The 21,828-nt window shown below is 35.4% G+C and overlaps 2 protein-coding genes across 2 annotated transcripts; one reads left to right on the plus strand and one right to left on the minus strand.

The window, feature by feature from the left end:
• Window positions 1–160: 160 nt before the first annotated feature.
• On the plus strand, window positions 161–6,437 carry LOC132295281 (protein PLANT CADMIUM RESISTANCE 9-like). The gene is made up of 4 exons (XM_059793478.1): window positions 161–1,059; window positions 4,525–4,596; window positions 5,247–5,456; window positions 6,238–6,437. The coding sequence occupies exons 2-4, from the start codon at window positions 4,527–4,529 to the stop codon at window positions 6,315–6,317; spliced, it is 360 nt and encodes a 119-aa protein (XP_059649461.1). The 5' UTR covers window positions 161–1,059; window positions 4,525–4,526; the 3' UTR covers window positions 6,318–6,437.
• A 315-nt stretch (window positions 6,438–6,752) lies between these two features.
• Window positions 6,753–19,469, minus strand: LOC132295282 (transcription factor TGA2.3-like). Its single transcript, XM_059793479.1, has 11 exons — window positions 19,168–19,469; window positions 18,880–18,986; window positions 18,683–18,759; window positions 18,379–18,564; window positions 17,495–17,572; window positions 17,328–17,387; window positions 15,549–15,626; window positions 14,794–14,851; window positions 7,890–8,161; window positions 7,531–7,776; window positions 6,753–7,424 (listed from the first exon to the last, which is right to left on the minus strand). Exons 1-11 carry the CDS (start codon window positions 19,239–19,241, stop codon window positions 7,278–7,280), a joined length of 1,383 nt encoding a protein of 460 aa, XP_059649462.1. The 5' UTR covers window positions 19,242–19,469; the 3' UTR covers window positions 6,753–7,277.
• Window positions 19,470–21,828: the final 2,359 nt, after the last annotated feature.

Consider the following 21,828-nt stretch of genomic DNA (forward strand, 5'->3'; position numbering starts at 1 on the left):
AATCCAACACGAGCATTTCATAATTAGTTTCTACGTAGACGTGCCATTTTATGACTAGCATTGAATGAAACTAATGGATTTTGTGTAAGTAATCTTGAGTGAGTATTGTTGCGTCTTCTTTTTTTATTACCTCATATATTTCCTTTATTTCTTTCAGAATGGGAACTCAAAATATTGAGGGTTACGAATATCAAATCATCAGAAAGAGTGGGAATGAACGGTATGATCATGCAATCCTACAACCAGGTGGGATCCATTTGTCTTATCAACCCATTAATGGGAAATGCTAATACAATGGTGCCTCACAAGCACCTAGTGAACTTAAAAGCTGTTGATAGAAAATAGAGTTGGGCAGGTTTGAAATGTGGATTAAAAAAATGAAGCTGGGAATGAGACAAGGTACGGTTCACTGCGTGTTTGGAGACAGTGTCCAAAGGGCATAAAAATCATAAAGTCAGTCTGATGCTTTATTTATTTGACCAAACATTTTCAATTTTCAATTTTCAATTTTTTTGAAAGCAACTTTATCTATCCCTCAAACATTTGTTATTATTGGTGAAACAAGAAGACCAAAATTGTTCTTAGAAAACACTATACTATAATGGATCCAAGGCAAAGGACCTCTTTTTCTTGAGAACTTTAACCACATCAGATCTGTTGGTCCACAAGTTTACTATCGTTTCACTAGCAACCACAAATTAAGTTCTTCACCAAGGGATTAGACCCAATACATTCCAAAGCACACAATAATGCATTGATTTATAATCAAAATATGTATATGGATTCGGTATAGGATCATTATCGATATTTGAGAAACGTGATAACACAATTAATTGGCTTCACAAACAAATTAATATTATATATTCTTAGCATTTTTTTTTTTGGGTATAGGACATATATCATGTTCTAACACATTCTTTTCATTCTTTTTTCCTTCTCTTGTATACGGAGTGTGTCAGGTAGTTACATTTAAACAGTTTTACCACAAAGCATTTCTCTACTTCAAAGGTTCCTTCATTGGCATGGAGCACTAGAAGAGTTTGTTGTCTGACCGGTGAAGTAAGTGTCTTCACTTTGATTTCCACGTGCAACTCTACCTTATATTGAGAAGCTTCACCTTTCCCAACTCTTGAGATGAGAATATTATTATTATTATATTTTCTTAAGGTGAGAACTATTATCATTTTGCGAATAAAAAGACTCGGGGTTGTCGATCCTTGAAAATGTCTTGCTATACCCCGTAGCGTAATGTAGCAATAGCATGTAAATTGTAATGCCGCAATAGTCTCGTCTGATTGATGAGATTTATTTTAGGGATTTTTATATATAAATGTATATAAATTAAATTTTAAAAAAAATAAAATCTTATTATACATTTACAATATTGTGTAGGCAAAATCTTATAGTTTTTAAAAAATGAAGTTGACCAAATTAATAATGTGAACATAAACTTTCATTGTTTACTATAAGTTGTTGCCCAAAATAATCTCTCTGTGTTTGAGCCAAATTATACCATGCTACCCCCATTTCACTAATTCACCCAAACAAAGCCCTTAAATTTATTAGGGCAATTTGGCTCAAACAGTGATTGACCAGCGTCTCCCACAATGGTTCACCTAACCAACAGTTGGGCTCGTGACTGCTTATAGTGAAGGTCGCACCAGTGTGCGGATCAACAAAATGGTTGTTGATGATTCCATGGAAAGCAGGGTACAATCCGGTCACAATTGAGTAATGGTTTGGGAATGTTAGGGTTGGGAACACCGGAATCAAAACCGTTTGATCTTCGGTCCCGTTAGTGATCAGGTGATGGATGTAGGGCGTCGGGGTCTTGAATTGGTACCTAAATCGAAACCCATCTGATGAAATCAGGAGAACAACTGGGTGGTTGAGTTTGGTCAGAGGATGAGCAAAATTTTCAAGTGATTCAGAGGTTTGATTGGGGTGGGATTGAGATTGAGATTGAGATTGAGATTTAGTCGGAGAAGAAGAGAAGAAGAGGAAGGCGAAGGAGATGGCGGCGGAGATAGCGACGGAGGTGGTAAGGATGATAGAGATGATGATGACGGCGGCGGTGGTGGATTTGGAGGGAGGGGTTGAGGAGGTGTCGGTGTTGAAGGAGAGAAGAGTTGTGGTTTGATTTGGGGGATCTTCCTCTTTGTGGGTTTTGATTGGTGTCGGCTTATTATTATTTGAGGTCAAGATAGAGAGAATCAGAACCCACGGAGAGAGAGAGGTCGTCTTCCTCAATGGGTTTAGAGATTTCAAGATTCTGTGTTTTACTCTTTCAGAAGAATCTGTGATCTTCTTCTGGGTTATATATCGTTGTCGTACAGAGAGGAAGGGGTAGAAAATGGGGTGAATTCTAGAGAGAGAAAAGGGAAGGTTGGCTGGGCATGAACACAATTGCCCTAAAGCGCTTAGTTTGTGAAGGAACTTTCCCGACCTCATTTCCGTTTAAGGAGTATTATGATGCCACAGCAGCCTCAATGCTTTGATGCTAGTGGCTTCTCTTCTTTGATCTAGTGTGTGCGCGCGTGTGTATATGTGTGTGTGTGTACTCTTTAAATTTTTGACTTAAATCTTTTTTACGCAGCTTGAGTCCGGTAGTTATGAGATGTTGAAGATCTGTGACAAGTGGAACGTGTTTTTGAGCTTGATGTCAAGAATCTTATGGTGGTGGTTTTTCCGTTCATGTGGTATAGCCTTGTTTCCCTCCGGCTTAGACATACATGGTATGGTGTAGTTAATGAGACGAGGTTGGGAATATTTAGTTGGAGTTTTATTTTTAAATCGGGGGCGTTGAAATTGTGAGAGTTTCGAAAGCCCGATCTCTAGTTGACTTAAAGCTGGTTGAGATAGCCCATCAAAATGGGGTCCTTTTTATTGGCAGTTTTGTTTGAACATATGAAATTGGTAAATTATTTGTGTCATGGACTCTGTTTTTATTGGTTTCATGCTAGCGTTTGAACAAATATTGAAATGGTTTATTATACTTTTTATGGCTTGATAAAAAAAAATTCTTTTGTTTTATATACGTTTGGTTTTGTTGTTTGTTAGGTTTTTCTTAGACCTTTTGTTTTGTTTTATGAATGATTGGGCGTTAACTATTCAAAGTTACTTCGTAATCCTTCTTATTCTGTTAACGACCCAGTGATGGCAAGATTCTCTTTGCATATAGGAAGGTTTGCGAATGGGTAATAAATAATTCAAGAAACATTTTGTCCATTGTAAAATAATAAGATTAAAATCAAATATTTATTATAAATCGAAAGGAATATATATATATATAGCCTAAATATTATATTATCTCAAGATAATTCAAAAAGTAATTTATCCTACACAAAATTGGTATTTTGAATCTGACACGACTTCACTCCAGTCACTAGTCCTGCCTTCAGCATCCCCCTCCTTGTGGTTAAGGTAATGATTTCTGGCATGGCCAGCTCCCATAGTGTGAAGAGCGGTGTGGGAACGAATTCACCGTTGTATGGCTGACCGGAAATTACTAACGATTTCAGCTTCATGCAGGCAAGTTGAAGCCTGCAATCCAAACTGAGGGTGGGTTTTTTTGGAGTTAGCTGACTGTAGTGGGATCGCGACCATTTGTCCCGGTCCAAAAAATACGTACACTCACTTACAGAGCTGAATATTCTAACAATTAAATCACTAGGTAACGACTGTGGTTGGCAAACAATCTAAACAACTTTGTCATCCTCTATCATGATGACATGCCACTATTAAGTATCGTCTTGGCAATTACATATTTAATCATCTTGTAGTTTCCTAGAATCTAATAGTGATCCATAAAAAATAGATACAATGACATCCTATTTATTGGTCTACACCTCGACCTTTCAATATACAACTCAAGATCTATACAAGAAACACTCACCATCTTGTAGTTTCCTAGAATCTAATAGTGATCCATAAAAAATAGATATAATGACATCCTATTTATGGTCTACACCTCAACCTTTCAATATACAACTCTAAGATCTATACAAGAAACCCTCTCTGTGAGTGGGATTAGAGCCAACGGTTCTAAAATAATCACTTCAAATATGATAGTCAACTTTTTGAACCATTCCTATCCTTACAGAGAATAAGATAAGCTCATATTAGTTAATCATATACGCAAAAAGATTATTAACCCATTTCCAAGCAAACGCACATAATAATGTCAATGCTTTCGCTGCATTATATAAGAAACCAATTACAAAGCCTATGCAACTCGCAATTAAATCTCGTCCATCCCCTAATTAACACTTTGGTTCGATAACAATGAATCCAAACAACCCAGAAATGATTTATTCCAAGTCGGCTCCGCCACCACCCTTGGCTTCCTATCCTTCGAAAGGCCAGTGGTCTACCGGCCTCTACGATTGTTGTGATGATCCCTCTAATTGTAATTGCAGGCCTATAAATTTTTTTTTTTTTTTTTCTTTTTTTTCATTACGGATATATATATTTTTTTTTGGCATTATTTTTGTGTATTGACCAAGTTTAATGTGTATTCTGAAGGTATGATCACTTGTTGTTGCCCATGTATCACAATGGGACATATTGTTGAAATCGTTGACAGAGGGACTACATGTAAGCAAGCTCTTTCTTTCCTGTTATTGATGGATGTGCATATAAACCTTTTCCTCTATATATATAGTCCATCTCCTTTTCATGTTGGCCATTTTGGATGGGTAAAAACTCTTACTCTGCTTTTTTCGCCATAAATCACACAAAGTAAGAGTAGGAGGACGTTAAAATAAAAAATTAGCAATTGAAAAAAAAAAAATTTATTAGAGTGTTTGTATATTTATTTATATATACTTATTTCACATAATACATTATTACTTTATTTTATTTGTTTGTTGACTTTTTAATATACTCTTTAAATAATCATATATATATATATATATATATTTACTTTGACTCCAAATCATTTTCTTATTTATTATATAGATGTATTAACAATCAAAGATATCTCTGGTTTAGAGTTTTTGTTGTATTGACTTTTCTACACAGGTGATACTATGCCATCAATTAATTATATTTTACTTTCTTAGATTCTAATACTAGTCCACGTTATTAAAACAACGGAGCAATAAAGTATTTTTCAGGGTCGTAACCCTCTTCTTTATAGGCCTGATACTTTACACCGTGACTGCGAAGAGTAATCCATGTGTGCTATGTTGTGACTTAGATTACTGAATCTTGTAACTTTTGCGCATATATGTATGTATGTGCAGCTTGCGGCGTTGGTGGGCTGATCTACTACGCTCTCGGGGCAGTTGGATGTGGATGGTTGTATGCATGTACATACCGCACCAAACTGCGTCACCTTTTTTCGCTGCCGGAGGCTCCATGCGCCGACGTCTTGGTTCATTGTTGCTGCTGCGTTTGTTCTCTCTCTCAAGAGTACCGAGAACTCAAGAACCGTGGGGTTGATCCCTCCATCGGTAAACTCCACCTCTCTCTCTCTCTCTCTCTATTAACTCAAATTGTGTATTTTATATTTTATAATATTTTTTTATATTATTTTTTACTAAATACATCACTCATGAATTCAAATCTCTCTTGACTGCGTACACACACACTCCCTAAGAGTACGTGCTGTGGGGGAAAAAGTTATCTATTTACTTTTTTTTAAATAGATTGCCCCGTAAGCTAAAAAGTAATGATATAATACTCTAATTTTTTGTTGTTCAATATATTTTATAGTGTGGAACTCAATTATCTCATTATTTATTTATTATTTTATTAATTATTGAAGATAAAAATTAGTATTTATAGAGTACATAAAATAGCCATTTAAAAGAGTCATTTCAAAGCTAAGCTGCTATCTCTTTTTTAGTTTTTATCCACAGATTTTCTGTGAATCCATACGAGACAGAATAACCAATAAACAAAGTAAAGAAAATGCTAGATATGCAAAAGCCCATAGAGAAGTCTTTGTGGAGGCACAAAAAGAGCGCTCAATTTTGAACGCATACCGCCCCCCTCTCTCTACTTTTCACAATTCTTCTCTATAATTTGATGCGTCCCAAATGCTCTAATTAACCTCTTAAAAATGAGAAGTATTATATACATTGGGTATCGTTACTCATATTTTCATCAGGTAGGTTCCACAATCACATTCAACTCTGGAAAGACCCAGGGAGGGTATTTTGAAAATTTTACTTTAATATTTGAGAGTGAAACATAATCTAACTAGTGGTGATTGCATGATGTATATGCAAGGTTGGCAATCCAATGTCGAGAAGTGGCATCAGGAGGGGGTTACAGTGCCGCCCATCGCAGCCCTGGGCATGAATCGTTAATTTTCGTACACTACTATTATGTATGCTTATTACAACAATAATAATATGGTGATTGATATGTTTGTACTGTTTCACTCTCTTTTATAAGTCAATACTGTATTAATAATTCCATTTGTTCGTACTTGTAATACACTTTCTGCAATTATTATTGATAACTTCTATACATAATCTGGTTTGGTTAACAGCTGAAAATTTTACGGTTCTCTAAAATTTCCCCGAGTTTCTGAGAATCATTTTTAGAAAATTGAACCAAACAAGCCCTCAATTTCTGAGAATCATTTTTAGAAAATTGAACCAAACAAGCCCTCAACACGGGACTGTCAAACAAGGCTCGAACATCAATTTGCACAGCTGCAGCTTAAATACCCGCTAACTAATTCAATCAGATGGAAAATGACAGTAATTCAATACTCAAAACCAGTTTCTGAACTCATGAAGAAATGGCAACCGAACTGAGAAATTCATGCCTCGTATTGTTAAAAACCTAGAGGACAAACAAACAAACACAGAAATTTGTAATTTAAGAATTACAAAGGCAAACTCCGGAATGATAACATTACAATTCATATTTCAGGAACAGCCATGACCATTACTAAGATTTCAAAGCCTTAGTAATATCTTAATACAGGTTACAACTTACATCACTGATCAGTGATCATAGGACATGCTTAATTACAACACGGTCAGTCAATGTTAGCAACCGAACGAAACTGGTTGAAACTACCCATTAGTATACGAAAGTTTGTCGTCAGACTAAAATTTCTGAAAGGCGGGATGGAGATGTCAACCATGCCCATTGGCAAGAGTACACCAACAGCAGAAAAAGAAGGGTTAACTTGGGCACAGTTTTGATGCTGGTTACCATCTTCACCGCGGAGTCACTTCTGGTGGCTATCTAATGGAGGTGGAATAGCTTATCGAAAGCATTGCTATAATCTACAGGCTTGGAAGATGGTAATGTCAATCCTTGGGGCGAGCTAACCATAAAGAACTGAGGGCCCGGAGGCGTGACATGTAATCACTGATGACAAGAAGGGCACGGGCTGCTTGACGAGTGGTCAAAATTCGATGCATTTGTTGCAAAGTTTGTTGCCTCAAGAGGTCAGCCTAATAAAAGGAAAAAACACAGTTTATGCTCAGATAGATATTTTTATTGGAATTATTCATCATACTGAACATCCAAGCTTTAGATGTATTGACGTAAAAGCTTCACCTGATGAAGGAAGGTCTCGAGTGTGGCAAGCTTTCCCATTGCGATTGCCATCTGTCCCATGTAGTCGGCTACATTTCCAGAGCCAGTCGGCCCCAGAGAGTTGGAGGAAAGTGTGTCTATAAGGGATTGTTGCAGAGCTTCCATTCCTTGTGACAAAGCATCCTCAGCCTGTTGGGAGGACTGCTGCAGATTGCATATGCCCACCAACTGTTGGTCCGTTAAAGGTTCAAGATGGTTTCCGAGTATCTGAAATTCCAATTAGACGAATTTTAAAAAATAGCTCATTATTTGTTTACCCAGTGTAAGAAGAGATTTAAAAAAGAACAAGAAAAGGAGCAAAACATGCAAAAGTCAATTACCTTTAGAAATTCAGATGACCGGAATCCACCCAGCCACATGAAACACCTCTCAGCAGGAGTTTTCCACATGCCCGAAAGCATGTGAAATACATCGCACTTTGCACCAATGCTTTTCAGCCTGAATATTTCATCATAATGTGACATTACACCATCAACAAGATGGTGCAGCTCATTATCACCCATATGACAATTTACAGCTGATCTCAGATCATTGATCAGACGTTGATGTTCATCAAGCCAGCGTGCATAATCCATGTCGAACGACAAGGCACCTGTATGCATCACCATCACATTGAATGATGTAATGTGAACAATTTGTCAGTACTTTATATACTACCTAGAATTTATGTAATCTTCGATGAACCACAAAATCTAGTTTAGAGTGACAATTTTTCCTTTACAAAATGGAAGAAGTCCAAAAACAGGTACCATATATTCTCTCTTTTTTTTTTTTTTCTTTCTGTTAACAGATTAGGTGAGGATAACAGAGTATAACAATAATGTAGGCATGTAGTGATTCTTGTTCCTAGAGTTTATGCAATTAGTCCTTTGAATACTACCTAGACTTCACATAATCTTCAATGAACCACAAAATCTAGTTTAAGTTGACAATTTCTCATTTTACAAATGGAAGAAGTCTCAACGGGTAATACGTTTTGCTATAAAACATGCAAAAAGAAACTGAATGAAAACTAGAAACAGATACTGTCCCACAAGATTACAGTTTTAGGCATAATTATTGCATGCACACCAGTTGGTCCCTTGCTCAGAGTGAACAAACAGGAACAAATAGTATCCAAAAAAACACACACATGACCTTTGATTTCTGGTAGTTTCATTTCAAAAAATCATACAGGACCAAACCAGTAAGAGTTCTGCTGTCTATCTACCATTTCAATTATGTTATCACTAAGACGCATCTCCCTCAAGCTACGTGACAACCTTGAACTAGGACAACTGTAAATAATTTCCATCCTATTTCGTCCTCGCATGAAGTAAAGACGTTGTACTATCTGAATCATATTCCTTGCTTTTATACACATCTAGAGGAACAAGTTTCGAAGTTCTACCACAACTGAATGAATCATCTCCGAGACATTCCTAATTTTGATTTTCTGAACTACTAATGATTTTCTTTATATTCATAATTTTCACTACATTTTATAGCCCTCCAAGAACTCATTGCATAACCAAGTGAACCCAATGCCATTAACCTATCTATCACCAAACCTCTACAGCCATTCCCTATTAAGGTATTAAGGGCTCAAAGGGTCTCAAACAAATTTATCAAGTTATGCTTATGCCTATCTTCTCTGACTTTCAAGCAAGCTTTGTAGCATTGATTTTGAACAGCAAGTACGAATATTGGGTATAAACTGCATTGAGAAGAGTACTTGTAGTTACAATGACTACCAAATTTAGAGAGAATTTTTCTTTTAACAGGCCACCTACCAATTAAAATAAATAAAATATAGTAGCAAGCTTGATTTCTGTAGATTTCATCCATTAATGACACATTGCTTCTACCATTCACTAAAATCAATCTAACAGTCTTTTTCCAGATCTTGTTATGTAATTCAACTCCATTTAATGCAATAACCTCAGCTAAACCATGTATGTCATATCTTTACTAACTGTCACAACTCATGTTAGTTTTGGTCTTACCTTCTCATAGCATTACCCTTAATAAGGACCAAAATCATTTCTCCTAACCAATGCTGTTATTAGTCATTGTCTCATTGATGGTCATGCCAAACAAACTTAATCAATTTTCCCAACTATTTGGGGTTGTTAGGCTCCCATTCACGATTAACAAGAATCCAAATATACATTAGGAGGTCCCATCTGCTATGTTCACCAATTACTAAAACTAGTCCAGCCATTAAATCATTGAGAATCTCATTTGCATGAATGTGCACATACTATACACTATTTTGCATATGTTCTTTGTCTTGTCTTCCAATAACGACATAAATCTTGTGTTCGTTTGCTTGCTTGTGTTTTTTCCCCTTTAATTAAATTTACAGTGATTGCAAGATCCTTAAGATTGTGTCTAAACACAACACCTCAAAACAACAAAGTGTTGTCGCAGCCTTGGTTGTTGGTTTTGAATTTAAAGTCACAAATGGCGAGTACAAAGTACGAGGTTGAGACAATTGGCGGGAACTGGAAAAGAAAGCTACCAGCACCACTCAACTCAATCTCTCAAATGAAGTCCCATAAATCATCAATGAGAAAACAATTGCAGAGATCCAAAGGAAACCTTGTATATATCTCAATAAGAAACTGTACGAGCTTCAGATGGAAGAGAATACAACCTATCCCAGAGCATCTTAACATCTTTAATGACTTGAACAAAAGTTGTTAAAAACTGAAGTAAAGATTAATGAAGAAGACAAAGCCTTACTTCTATTGGCTTCATTGGCCCAATCCTATGATAGTTTGGTGACAACCTTTTCCATATGACAAGGACCCTGGTGCTAACAGAGATTACAACAGCTCTTCTAACAAAGAAGAGGTTACAATGGGAACATATTTCGATTAAAGACAAGGACAGGAAAAAGTAAGGTGAAGCATTTCCACCATAAGAAGGATGGTTGTATCAAGAGAAACTACAAAACTCTATACGAGTTTCTCCTATCACATGCCTCCGAATAGAGATTGGTTTGACATTAACCATCATGTAATGGAGGAACTATTCTGATGGGGAATGGTTTTGTAAAGCCACTAAAATAGGTATGGTGAAGATCAAAATGTTTGACGGAATTGTAAGAACTCTGGGAGAGGTCGGATATATTCTTGATTTGAAGAAAAACTGATTTCATTGGGCACGCTTGACTCTTTCGGTTGCAGCTATTCCGTGAAAGGAGGAACAACTAAATTAAGAAAAGGAACCTTAGTCATCATGAAAGGCCAAAATGTTGGGGATCTGTACAAGCTGGTAGGAGGAGGAGCAATTGTGTCAAACCCTTCCAAATCCAGAGTAGGATTGGCTGCCAAGGATTATTCACAAAGATGGAAAAGATAATAATGAAATTTCGTCCGTTTTGAAACATACCTCCATTCAAGTAATTATGGATATGGCTGCAACTATTACATAGACTCAAATAATGTGTTGTCAGTATGTATCCAAGGTTGGATGTGTCAAATCCCCAAACAGGACGTGGACACTACAAAATATTAATACTATTTAAATTTTTTTTTTTTATGAGTAAATGTCTTTATGTAACATAGTGTTCAATAATGACATTTTGTTCATTTTGGAGCAATAATGTAATGAAATTGAATTGTTTGATGTGCTCTTTTAGGTGCATGTCCAACCAAAAATGTCAATCACATATCCCATACCCATTGTCCAAGTATTGTGTGCCTAATACAAGTAAATTCATCTACTTTTGAAGAGTCAATATAACATATAGAGACAACTCACAACATGGAGTTCGAAAAACTAAATGTCAAGACAACTTAATGAAATCGAGCAACTAGGAAAAGAATACTATCTATTCAAATTCATGAAGTCACTGTACATACTGAAGCAAACTCACCGGGAATGGTGCAAATGCTTTTAACTCGTCTATGGCGATACATGGGTACATTATATGTGAGCATTATTTTTACTCCCTCTGTCCCATATTAATAGTCCCGTCTTGGTATTATAACTCGTTAAGAGGACATGTAATTCATGCATTGTCCCCTTTTAAAATTACCAAGTTGTCATTTCAAGTTTAAATATGTACATTAAGTTTGGAGGATTTTTTTTATTATTCTTTTTTTATTTTTTTATTTTGACAAGTATCAAATTAGGAGATTTTGAAAACTTAAAAGCTAACTATAGAAAAATTATATTTATTTTGCTTTTGACTTTTCATATAGAATTTTGGGACAGCCCAAAAAAGGAAAGAAGGACTATTAATATAGGATGGAGAGAGTATGTATATTTCAACAAAATTACTGTTGATCTTTTTGTGATACTTACTCTATATGTTGAAGACAAATTGACTGCTACCAATAGTATGTTATTGATGAATTGAAGACCATGTTGAGGAAATAGTTTGATATGAAGGATCTAGGAGCAGCTAAGGAGATCCTTGGTATGGAGATCTAGAGAGATCGTCAAGCTGGAAAACTGTGGCTGACCAAAGTATGTACATGGAGAGAGGTCTGGTATGTTCACAACTAAACCTGTTAGCACATTGTTAGGAGCTCACTTTTAGTAATCATCATAGTTATACCCAAGGATATATGATGAGGTATGTCTCAAGTGCCTTGAGCAAATGCAGTTGGGTATCTCATGTATGCAATGTTTGTTAGGAATTATGTCTCAAATTCCTATTATAATAAGATTTCTATTTTAGAGTGTATTTTATATGATAAATTCTTGTTAGGCAAGTCTTGCACTCTATGGGAATTTTCTTCCTAGGCAAGTCTTGGCCTCTAAGAAATTGTAATCCTTGCCCAACAAGGAATTGTGTTTAAGCCTCTATATATAGATACCTAGGTTATGGTTGAAAGATATGAGTTGAGAGACATATAGCCCTAGAGTGGAGGGCAGCCCCATGAGGGAGTTGATGGGTAGAGAGTGTTTTAAGGGTTTGGTAGAGTGAACACTGATGGCAAAAGGGAGTCTTGCAGAGTGCACAGAGAAGAACTCTAGGGTAAGAGTTTGTGTACATGTTCCAGTATTGGTAATTCTCTATTATTGTAATATTTCTACATCAATATACTGAATATCTCCTTATCTATGGACGTACCTCAGAGTTAGGTGAATCACATATATCTTGTGTTTGTTTTGTGATTGTGCTTGTTTTCGCTTCCGTTATTCCCTAACAAGTGGTCTCAAAGCCAATGGTTTGTGATGGGAAGTTAGGCTTTTATTTGAACAAGATCAGAAAAACACAAATAGTCTCAATATGTGTTGCAACAGGTTCAAGTCAATCAATCAGCTTGTGTGGTCATGGTCGTCTTGACCAAAGCAAACATAAGCATCGATCGATTGACCAACTTGGACAATGTATTCTCAAACTGTCAAACACAATCTTGTTGACGCCTTTTGTAATAATATCTGCAAGCTGCTAAGAACTTGTGACAAATAGAGTGCAATTCTGACTAGCGATGATTTTCTCTCAGTTGAAGTGTCGATCAACAAATCAAAAATGTCTCCTCAGACAATAACCAACTAATCATGTCTCCTCAGACCGTAAACAACCAACAATGTCTTCTTAGACCATTTCCCTTCATACACATGTTTAAAACATGTAAATGAAAGAACCAACGTCTCCTCAGGCCATTCCCCTTCATACATATGTTTAAACAATGAAGATGAAAGAATCAACAATGTCTCCTCAGACCATTAAAAGAAACAACTATGTCTCCTCAAACCATTTATGAATAGGTGGTGCTAAACTCGCAACGCCCTCATTAAGGTCGGGGACCACCCTACCTACCCGACACCTCCAAGATGGGCAATGTCACCTTAAACCATTCCATATAGATGGAAGAACCAACAATGTCTCCTCAGGCCATTCCCCTTCATACATATGTTTAAACAATGTATATGAAAAAATCAACAATGTCTCCTCAGACCATAAAAGGAAACAACTATGTCTCCTCAAACCATTTCTGAATAAGTGGTGCCAAACTCGCAACGCCCTCATTGAAGTTGGACTACCCTGCTTACCCGACACCTCTCAGATGGGCGATGTCACCTTAGACCATTCCCAAATGGGTGGTGCCGAACTCGCAATGCCCTCATTGCAGTCGGACCACCCTGGCTTTGATGCCGAGTAGAAAAACAATATAGAAGAAAAATGAGAGAAATGTGTAAAAGGCCTGAATGAGATATTACACTCATTCACAACTCTAGTATTTATAGATAAAAAGAGCACATACTCATATTACAAGAAAGGAAATTAAATCAAATCACAGCATATTCTATGGCATATTCTATAGCATATTCTATGGCATATTCTATAGCATAATCAAATCTCTGCTAATACGGTAAGTCATTCCATAAATCGTGACTATCATATCTACTACCAGATATCTATAAGTGGAGGGTCCTATTTACAGATATTAGTGGGACAGGGCCTGTAATTAATTGGAAAAGGAAAAAGTTAGGAGTAACTCAGGATTCCCAAATCTAATTGGGGAAACAATTAAGAAACCCTATTGATCACCACCACAAGCTCAAATAGCAATATATGTATATATAGATAGATCATGTGTCGCGAGATCAATCAAAATCCTTATATAGATCATGGCATACTAGAGAGAAATTTGAGTTCCTCTTAATAAAAGTTCCCACAATCTAGAAGATCAGTCATAATGTACTAGGGTCTGAGAGGTGAGGAATAAAAGTTGTCCAAGGCTTGTTCAAGCTTGAAGGAGGAGGCCATAGAGTGTTCTCGTAATTCAAACGAACAACCAAATCATTTGAAGGTATGTTCTTCATTAATGATTCAGTATTAAACATGTGGTAAAGATCTTAGAATTCTTTTAAAAAAATAAAAAAACATTTTTTTTCCTTCAGTCATTGTATGGGATTATAAATTACCACAGACACAAAATAGTTCTGTACTACCACAAATGGCAAGTCCCTGACAAAGATCATAAGGTCAATAGCGAAACAGCCACAGCAAAATGTAGATGCTCCTACCTCAGATGATATTCATTATAGAGGCAAGGATTTTTAAAACAAAACTGACAGGTTTTCTAACCAATTAATCTGCCCGTTGGTTAACCGTAGACAAAACCTAATGCTTTACTTATGTGAAAATCATTTCATATCTCACTTCATAAAATTCATACAAATAGCTCTTTACCATAAAAATTATAATGTGTATGATTGTAACATCAAAACTAGAGCTTACCAACAACTAGAGAAAAGCCTAATGATTTTCCTTACCGTTCCCACCTACTGAATGACCCTGATCTCCAGAATATCCAGTTGAAATATACATGCCCTGCATTGAAAAAGATAAAATTTGGAAAGAGTTAACGAGAAAAAGGAATTTCTATAAATTCAACAAAAATAATGTAGTAATTTTAAATGAAAACCCACAAACTAAAACAATGCACTAAATTGGGTTGAAAGACAAAAATAGTTAATGATATACAATATGAATAATACATTAACAAGTTTAGCATGAGCTGCTCCAAAATGCAATGATAGTAATTATGGTAGAAATTGGATTATAAGATTGGATGTCAGCTTAATTTTTCATAACTAAAACAAAATTCTGAACATATATTGTCCCCTTCACTGCCAGAAGATTCCTTCAAAAAATATTTTCCAACAGCCAGCTTCTGATTTATGAATTAATTTTAAATGAGTAATGATCTTACTGCAATTATTATAAGTTTCACCAATAAAACCAATTATTGATTTTTCTGTTCTCTCTTTTGGGGCAGTTAACAGAATCATGCTTAGTCATTTTAGTGTATCACATGTCTAGTTTTACCACAAGTTGTGAAATTTTGCATTCCGCAAGTTATTTAAGACAATACTTCATATTTAATTAGACAGACCACAGATTGAAGTTAATCCTTGCCGATACCAACGCATAACAGGCAACACAACTTAATATTGGTTGATACTAAAAGATCCATTTCATTGGATACTGTATGCATAACATGGGTGTACAGAGAGAGGGAGAGAACCTGCTGACGTGCTCGTTGAAGTTCCTGCTCTAGTTGTGTAAGCTTCAGCCGACTACTCTCCAACTGCTGAACATATGCCTATTCAAAACCAAAACCTATAAATGTTCCAATAATGGTACACACATTTGATTGTCACATGATCATATAAGAGAAAAGAAGTCACAAAAACAATTAATTTTCATGGAGAAAAAAGTTATCTAGTTGGCATCCTCTGTCAATTGGAAGTAAGCTGACGCGGAAGTAGATTGATTATTTCACAATATTGATAATGAAACACCTTAACAAAAATGAATCATTTTTTATCAGGTAGCTTAGCAGTAAAACAAAACTGAGAAGCATTTGCAAGGAAAATATAGGGTGGTCCTTTCGTCTTCATTGGGAGACTAACTATGAATCGATCTTCTCAGCATCTCATATTACCAACTTAGATCAGATAATAACTTTTCACCAGGATGAACTCCCTAGTGTAGCTCTGGTTGAATAGAGAAAGTTACAAGATGCTGTAATTGTTGTGTCCACAGCTACTTAACTGTTTAACCACTAAACTCGAAAGGTGCAAATATCATGTTAACCAAAAACAGGCCCAGATAATTTCTGTAAGTCTGTCCCAGCAGATTCCAGATTTGATATATTTGTGTATGGTTGTAAAAACCAAGCTTCAAGATTAGATGGTTAATCAATTCTTATCATGTTATCTATCCTCTAAAACAAAGAAAGGTTTGGATTTTCTCCAGCAAAATTATCAATATGAATATTGAATTTCGTAGAGAAAGTTTCGGAAAACTTGCCAAATGTGTGCCTGACTCCTTAACGACTTAAGCTTTCGGGGCAACTGGTTTTGGGGTTTAAGTCTCCATCTCTGCATTTTTTCCTCATTTTGGCGTGCAAGTTTGCACTTGTTCTGTTCAGTCTCCACGTGCAAGACTGGGTTGCATGTGAAGGGAGGTTGCACATGAGGGAGGGTGTTAGAGAGCTTGAAATGCATTGTTGGGCCCATTCCTTAACAACTTACAAGCTTTGGGGGCAAGTAGTTGAGAATTCCAAAGAACAAACCTTTAGGGGAAATTGGGTAAAATTTTGCAAAAAAGAGAAGAGAAGCAAAGATTCAAGAAGCCTATATCTATCCAGTCAAATTTTTATATATTTTTACAAATATATATACTCTATAATTCAAAGGTGATTATGTTATTTACAAGTACATATACTTTATCCAGGCTCCCATGTCCAAACCCAATTCTCAAACTACAACTTCTGTCTATAGACTGTACTCTTCCCTTTTTAAAGTTGTCTTACCACCAGTAGTTTCCTTCTTTCACTTGATCATGTGAACCTTTTAAGAATTTGCAGCTGCTTCTGACTATCTTTTATATAAGAAACAAAAGTATAATTACATGCATGTTTTGATGAATTTGGGACAATACAAGACTGCAGAAGAAACAACTCGGAAAAGGATTGTTCTCCAGCAAACTAGCACAGGGGACTCTGAAAACTTGTTCAATTTTCAATTTTAGTTTCAAAAATCTCAGGACTTCATAAAAGCAGAGCATTATGTCCACAACTATGGTGTTCGTTAAAAAAAACTCCTAGAATCTGACCTTACATTAATCGAAAATGTTCACATTTTCCCATCTATTTAGGTCTTAACATCCATTTGAGTTAAACATGCTTAGTAAGTACAAAATATTGGAAAAATAAAATTTCAAATGTTAAAGATCCTTGTCGAATAATATTCATCCTTATATAAAAATAGTGCAGAAGAAACTAGTAGAGATGCATTACTTTCTTCCTCAATCGACTCTTCCGTGCAGCTTCTCGATTCTGAGCCAGCCGACGAAGTGTCTACAATAAAATTAGTGAAAAACCATTACAAGCTTAACCTTCAAACATAGAAGATAAAAATGAATCATGTAATAAAAGAGCCACCACATTGACATTATGACATTAACCTTCTGGTCCCCAGCTTTTCCCTTGGATTGATCCATTGAATCCACAACCATGATTGCTCCATGCTGAACTCCACCAAACTATTAAACAATGAAAACCCACAATCAGAACTCCCAACCCACCTCGACTTTCTGGGAAATTAAAATAATCAAAGAAAATTATCTACAAATCACATATGCCCACATGAAATCAGTGTGTTTAACAGCTCACTTGCTCATCATCTATTGACTGTTAAATGAACCCATACGGCCACATAGCATTAACTGTTCCTAATATTTAACCAAAAAAAAAGAGGGGGGGGGGGGGGGGGGGGGGGGGGTTTGAAGATTCCACTTACAAACCAAATTGATCAATCAATGGATATCTATTTGTTGGGAGAATATCATAGAAGTGATTTTAGCCTAAGATAGAAGAGTGATTGGAGTAATTTATGGGATTAATTTTAGAAATCCTACTTTCCATATCTATGACTTGTATTATTTCAACTATAAATAGAGAGGTGCTCATTCTAAACAATATTAACAGAGAATGTAATGAAAGGGATATATAGTCCTTCGGACTTTGTGTGCTGTGAAGATAGGCCGACTTGTATTCTTTCATGTTTAATTTCTTTCTTAAATTTTTTATCTTTCTAACACAATTTTTTTTTTATAAACTGTTGGCAACTGTAGCTATGAATAATATGAACATATATACTCAACATAAACTAACAAAGACAAAAGTTAATTCACCCATTTTAATTTCTATAAACAAAATATGATTGCCATGCAACACAAACATATAGTTACATAGATCAAAGAAAACTGGAAGAAATGAGTCCAGTTTTAGGAAATCTTTTTCCACAAGAAGACAAGAATTTTGATATTTGGGAAAGAAACAAAGGGACCTGGTTTTTGTCATCAGTGTCAACATCTGTGGAGGTGTCAGTCTGTTGGCTGTTGTCTGCCATTCCAGAATCTCCCCAGTTCTCAAAATGCCCATTTCCCAATGACCCACCAACGCCCACCTGCACCATGAACTGCCCTGTATCCACCCCTGTTCCTGAAGAACCCATCTCTGTTGAACTAATGTTCTACACACACCAAACACACTAATTTATTTAACCATGTAATTGTATAAAATAAATAAAATAAAAAAAACACACAGATCTATTTGTACAGAGAAAGAAACTAGGTGGTGGAGGCTAATACCGTGTTGAGTCCTCCGAATGGCGTGTTGTCAGAGACAAAAACATTGCCCGACTTTGTGGCATTGTTAAATATAGAGCCTAAAAATGAGTTTTTTTTTTTTTTTTTAACGAAAAAAAAAAAAAAAATAGAGTAGTTAGACAGGGGAAGGTAGTTTAGAGAGAGAGACAGCAGAGAGAGAAAGAGAGAGAGGGATATACTTGTGCTTAAATCAACAGCATCGTCCTGATGATGAAACCCAGCTGCTGATTGTTCAAGTTCCCCAAGATCCGCAAAACGCGTCTGGTTTCGGCCACTCTCATCACCTCTGCATCCAAACACAACCCAGAAACAGAGACAGTCTCTGAATCAAATTAAAACTACCCCCACACACATATCTATATATATATATATAATCATATAAAAATATATATTACTATGTGAATAAATAAATGTATTAGGCAGAAAAAATAAACAAAAAAGGAAAGAGAGAGAGAGAGAGTGAGTACCCAAGTACTAAGAAGGGGGAGTGACAATACATATCGGAGTTAGTGGGAGGAGCTGCTGCTTTGAAGCTCTGCATTTCTCGTTTCCTTTCCCCCTCTCTCTCCCCGTCTTCCACTTTCTCTCTCTACATATATATATATATGTGTGTGTGTGAATAGTCGTCCCTTCGAGAAGATGAAGAACAAGAACTGAAGAAGGAAAAGGTTGTGCGAGTTATGAAAGCTATTAGTATGTATCTTTTTCATCAGAAGATAGCGTATCAGTACGGCCCCCTTTTTAATTCGGAAAATTATTAATTGGAGACTGGGACGAGTTGAAACTTTTATTAAACTTATAATATAGTTTTTTATATATTTTTTTTCTTTGTGGTATAGTGAAAATCCATATCCATATGCTTTTTGGGTGAAGAACACATCAGCACCAAATTAACCAGCTACACGTATCACATTGTTCCAAATGTGCCACGTCAGTGCCACGAGACATCTAGTTAGTAGTGGATGATGCCATGTCATCCGCACATCATTTGCTCCCACAGTCCCACTGCATGATAGAATCCAATTCTACTGTTGATAAACCAACCAATTTTACACACATGTAACCAAATAGGATATGATATTGGTATTCCACATTTGTTAATATGCATTTCACTTAATTATTTAATAAATAAATTGACGAAATTATTCATTGAAAGTTGAGTTTAACTGATAAGCTAAACAAATCCGCCTAAGAAATAATCCAAAGCATTGTTTTTCTTTGCATAATCAATGTAAACACCCATATTTGAAAATATGAAAGTATAAGGACTAATTTGATTTGTAATTATGAAAATAGTTTTCTATTTTCGAAAAACTAAAAACAAAAAATTGTATAAAAAATTTTGCTTGATTCAGTTTTCTGAAAACTCACTTATAAAAATTTATATTTTCAAATAACAATCTTTTATAGTTTTTTGAAAACTGTTTACTGTTTTCGGAATTTTGGAGAACTGTTTTTAAAATTACAAACCAAACACACTGTCTATATCAAGTTTGTAACTTAGTAGTACTTACACTCACCTTCCAAAGTGAAAAGACAAAACTTCAAGTCTTCTATAGGCAAATTCGTGTGGTTCTTCATTTTATTTTTTATTTTTTATTTTTTTGGGTTAAAAACAAAAGTGTATAGTAATTGTTTTGGACCATATAATAATTTATCTTTCATATCTCACAAGAAATCATTACATGGTCATAAAACTATTGGTCTCGGCCAATCATTATATGACACATCAGCAAAAGCTTTTTAAGATAAAACTTACACATCTTTAATGTATTTGTTATATGTCATTATTGATCTGAGACCAATGGTCCCAGGATCATGGAATCGAGAAAGATTTCCCTACTTCAGTGATATCATGTTATCGATGTTATCAACCAATTATATCATATTACATAAGAAAAAGAACAAAGTATTTCTCCATGAAACCGATCTAATAATTCTCTCTACCCCATTGAGGTTAGTAAAAGTATACAATACCTTATGGTTATATTTTGAAGGTATAGAATCGGAACTTTAGAATTGAAATTGGTAAAATTGGAGAAAAGTAATTCTAAAAATTAAATCAATTTATTTTTTAATTTCACCAATTTCAATTTTAATAAGAAATTATTAGATAGTCCTGATCTATTTAACACTTGGTGAACTAATTCAATGAAAACCCTCCGATTATAAAACTTTGTAATTTATTAATACACTCTTATGGGCCCATTTTCTCAATTCGAAAGTCTGCATTTAACGGATTTATCAAGTGTTAATAAATCAGGACCATCTAATAATTTCTCAATTTCAAGACTCCAATTACACACTGTCAAACACAACTTTGGAGCATTCACGTACACATGGTACCCCTCTCTAACGCATGGTTATAGAACTTCTGAATTTACTTTGAGATGATTGTGCATTGTACGGGGGCAGCACATGTAAAATACTCTTTCTCTTGAGATTAAAAATTATTACTACTTCCGTTCTATTTTAGACGTCGGTTTCAAAAAATGTGACTCACAATTGCTTAACTCACAAAAGTGATGCTGACGTGGTGGTGGCAATGATATGGTATTAGACTACTAATATCCACGTGGATTCAGGAAAAAAAAATAATTCGGCTTCTACTAATTATTACAGTACATTATTATTTAAAAGAAAATCCCTCTTCATACAGTAACTTTTCTACTTTTCTCTGATGACTTCATTTGGCGTCAGAGCTTTTCTGAGCTGACCCTCTCGGCGCATTTTAGTTTCCCAATATCTGAACAACATTTTATCTTTCTCTCCCCAATCTCAAGTAATGAGCTACTCTTCCACGCGCCAATTGAATAGCAACAAACTTTCCCGTATTTTCACGCGGCTCAGAAATGCGTGTAATACTTTAGGTCCTTTCTTCAAGACAAGGGAGGACCTACCTTTTCCCTCTCCAGTTTTTCCTAGTAGCTTTCGTAGATGCTTCTCCTCCTCCTCTCTAGGTGGTGTGTACTATACACAATGTCGTGTTTATATATATATATATTTATATATTTATATATTAGTGTAGACTATAGAGTAATGCACTCATTAATGATGAGAAAGTTAATGAGATTATTATAAATGAATCTTGAAAATTAAATATAATACACAAAATATCTTATAATAAA

This window comes from Cornus florida, unplaced genomic scaffold, assembly GCF_030987335.1.
Source record: "Cornus florida cultivar Cherokee Brave unplaced genomic scaffold, ASM3098733v1 CherokeeBrave_3.0.0_Hap2_Chr02, whole genome shotgun sequence".
Classification (NCBI taxonomy): Eukaryota; Viridiplantae; Streptophyta; class Magnoliopsida; order Cornales; family Cornaceae; genus Cornus; species Cornus florida.

Bases quoted from the DNA above. Each gene is read 5' to 3' on its own strand.
- LOC132295281 (XM_059793478.1), top strand. From the start codon at position 4,527: ATGATCACTTGTTGTTGCCCATGTATCACAATGGGACATATTGTTGAA. The intron at 4,597-5,246 runs GTAAGCAAGCTC...ATGTATGTGCAG, and splicing joins CGTTGACAGAGGGACTACAT to CTTGCGGCGTTGGTGGGCTG. The intron at 5,457-6,237 runs GTAAACTCCACC...TGTATATGCAAG, and splicing joins TGGGGTTGATCCCTCCATCG to GTTGGCAATCCAATGTCGAG.
- LOC132295282 (XM_059793479.1), bottom strand. From the start codon at position 19,241: ATGCAGAGCTTCAAAGCAGCAGCTCCTCCCACTAACTCCGATATGTAT. The intron at 18,987-19,167 runs GTACTCACTCTC...GTTTGGATGCAG, and splicing joins TCCCCCTTCTTAGTACTTGG to AGGTGATGAGAGTGGCCGAA. The intron at 7,777-7,889 runs GTAATTGACTTT...TTGGAATTTCAG, and splicing joins GGTCATCTGAATTTCTAAAG to ATACTCGGAAACCATCTTGA.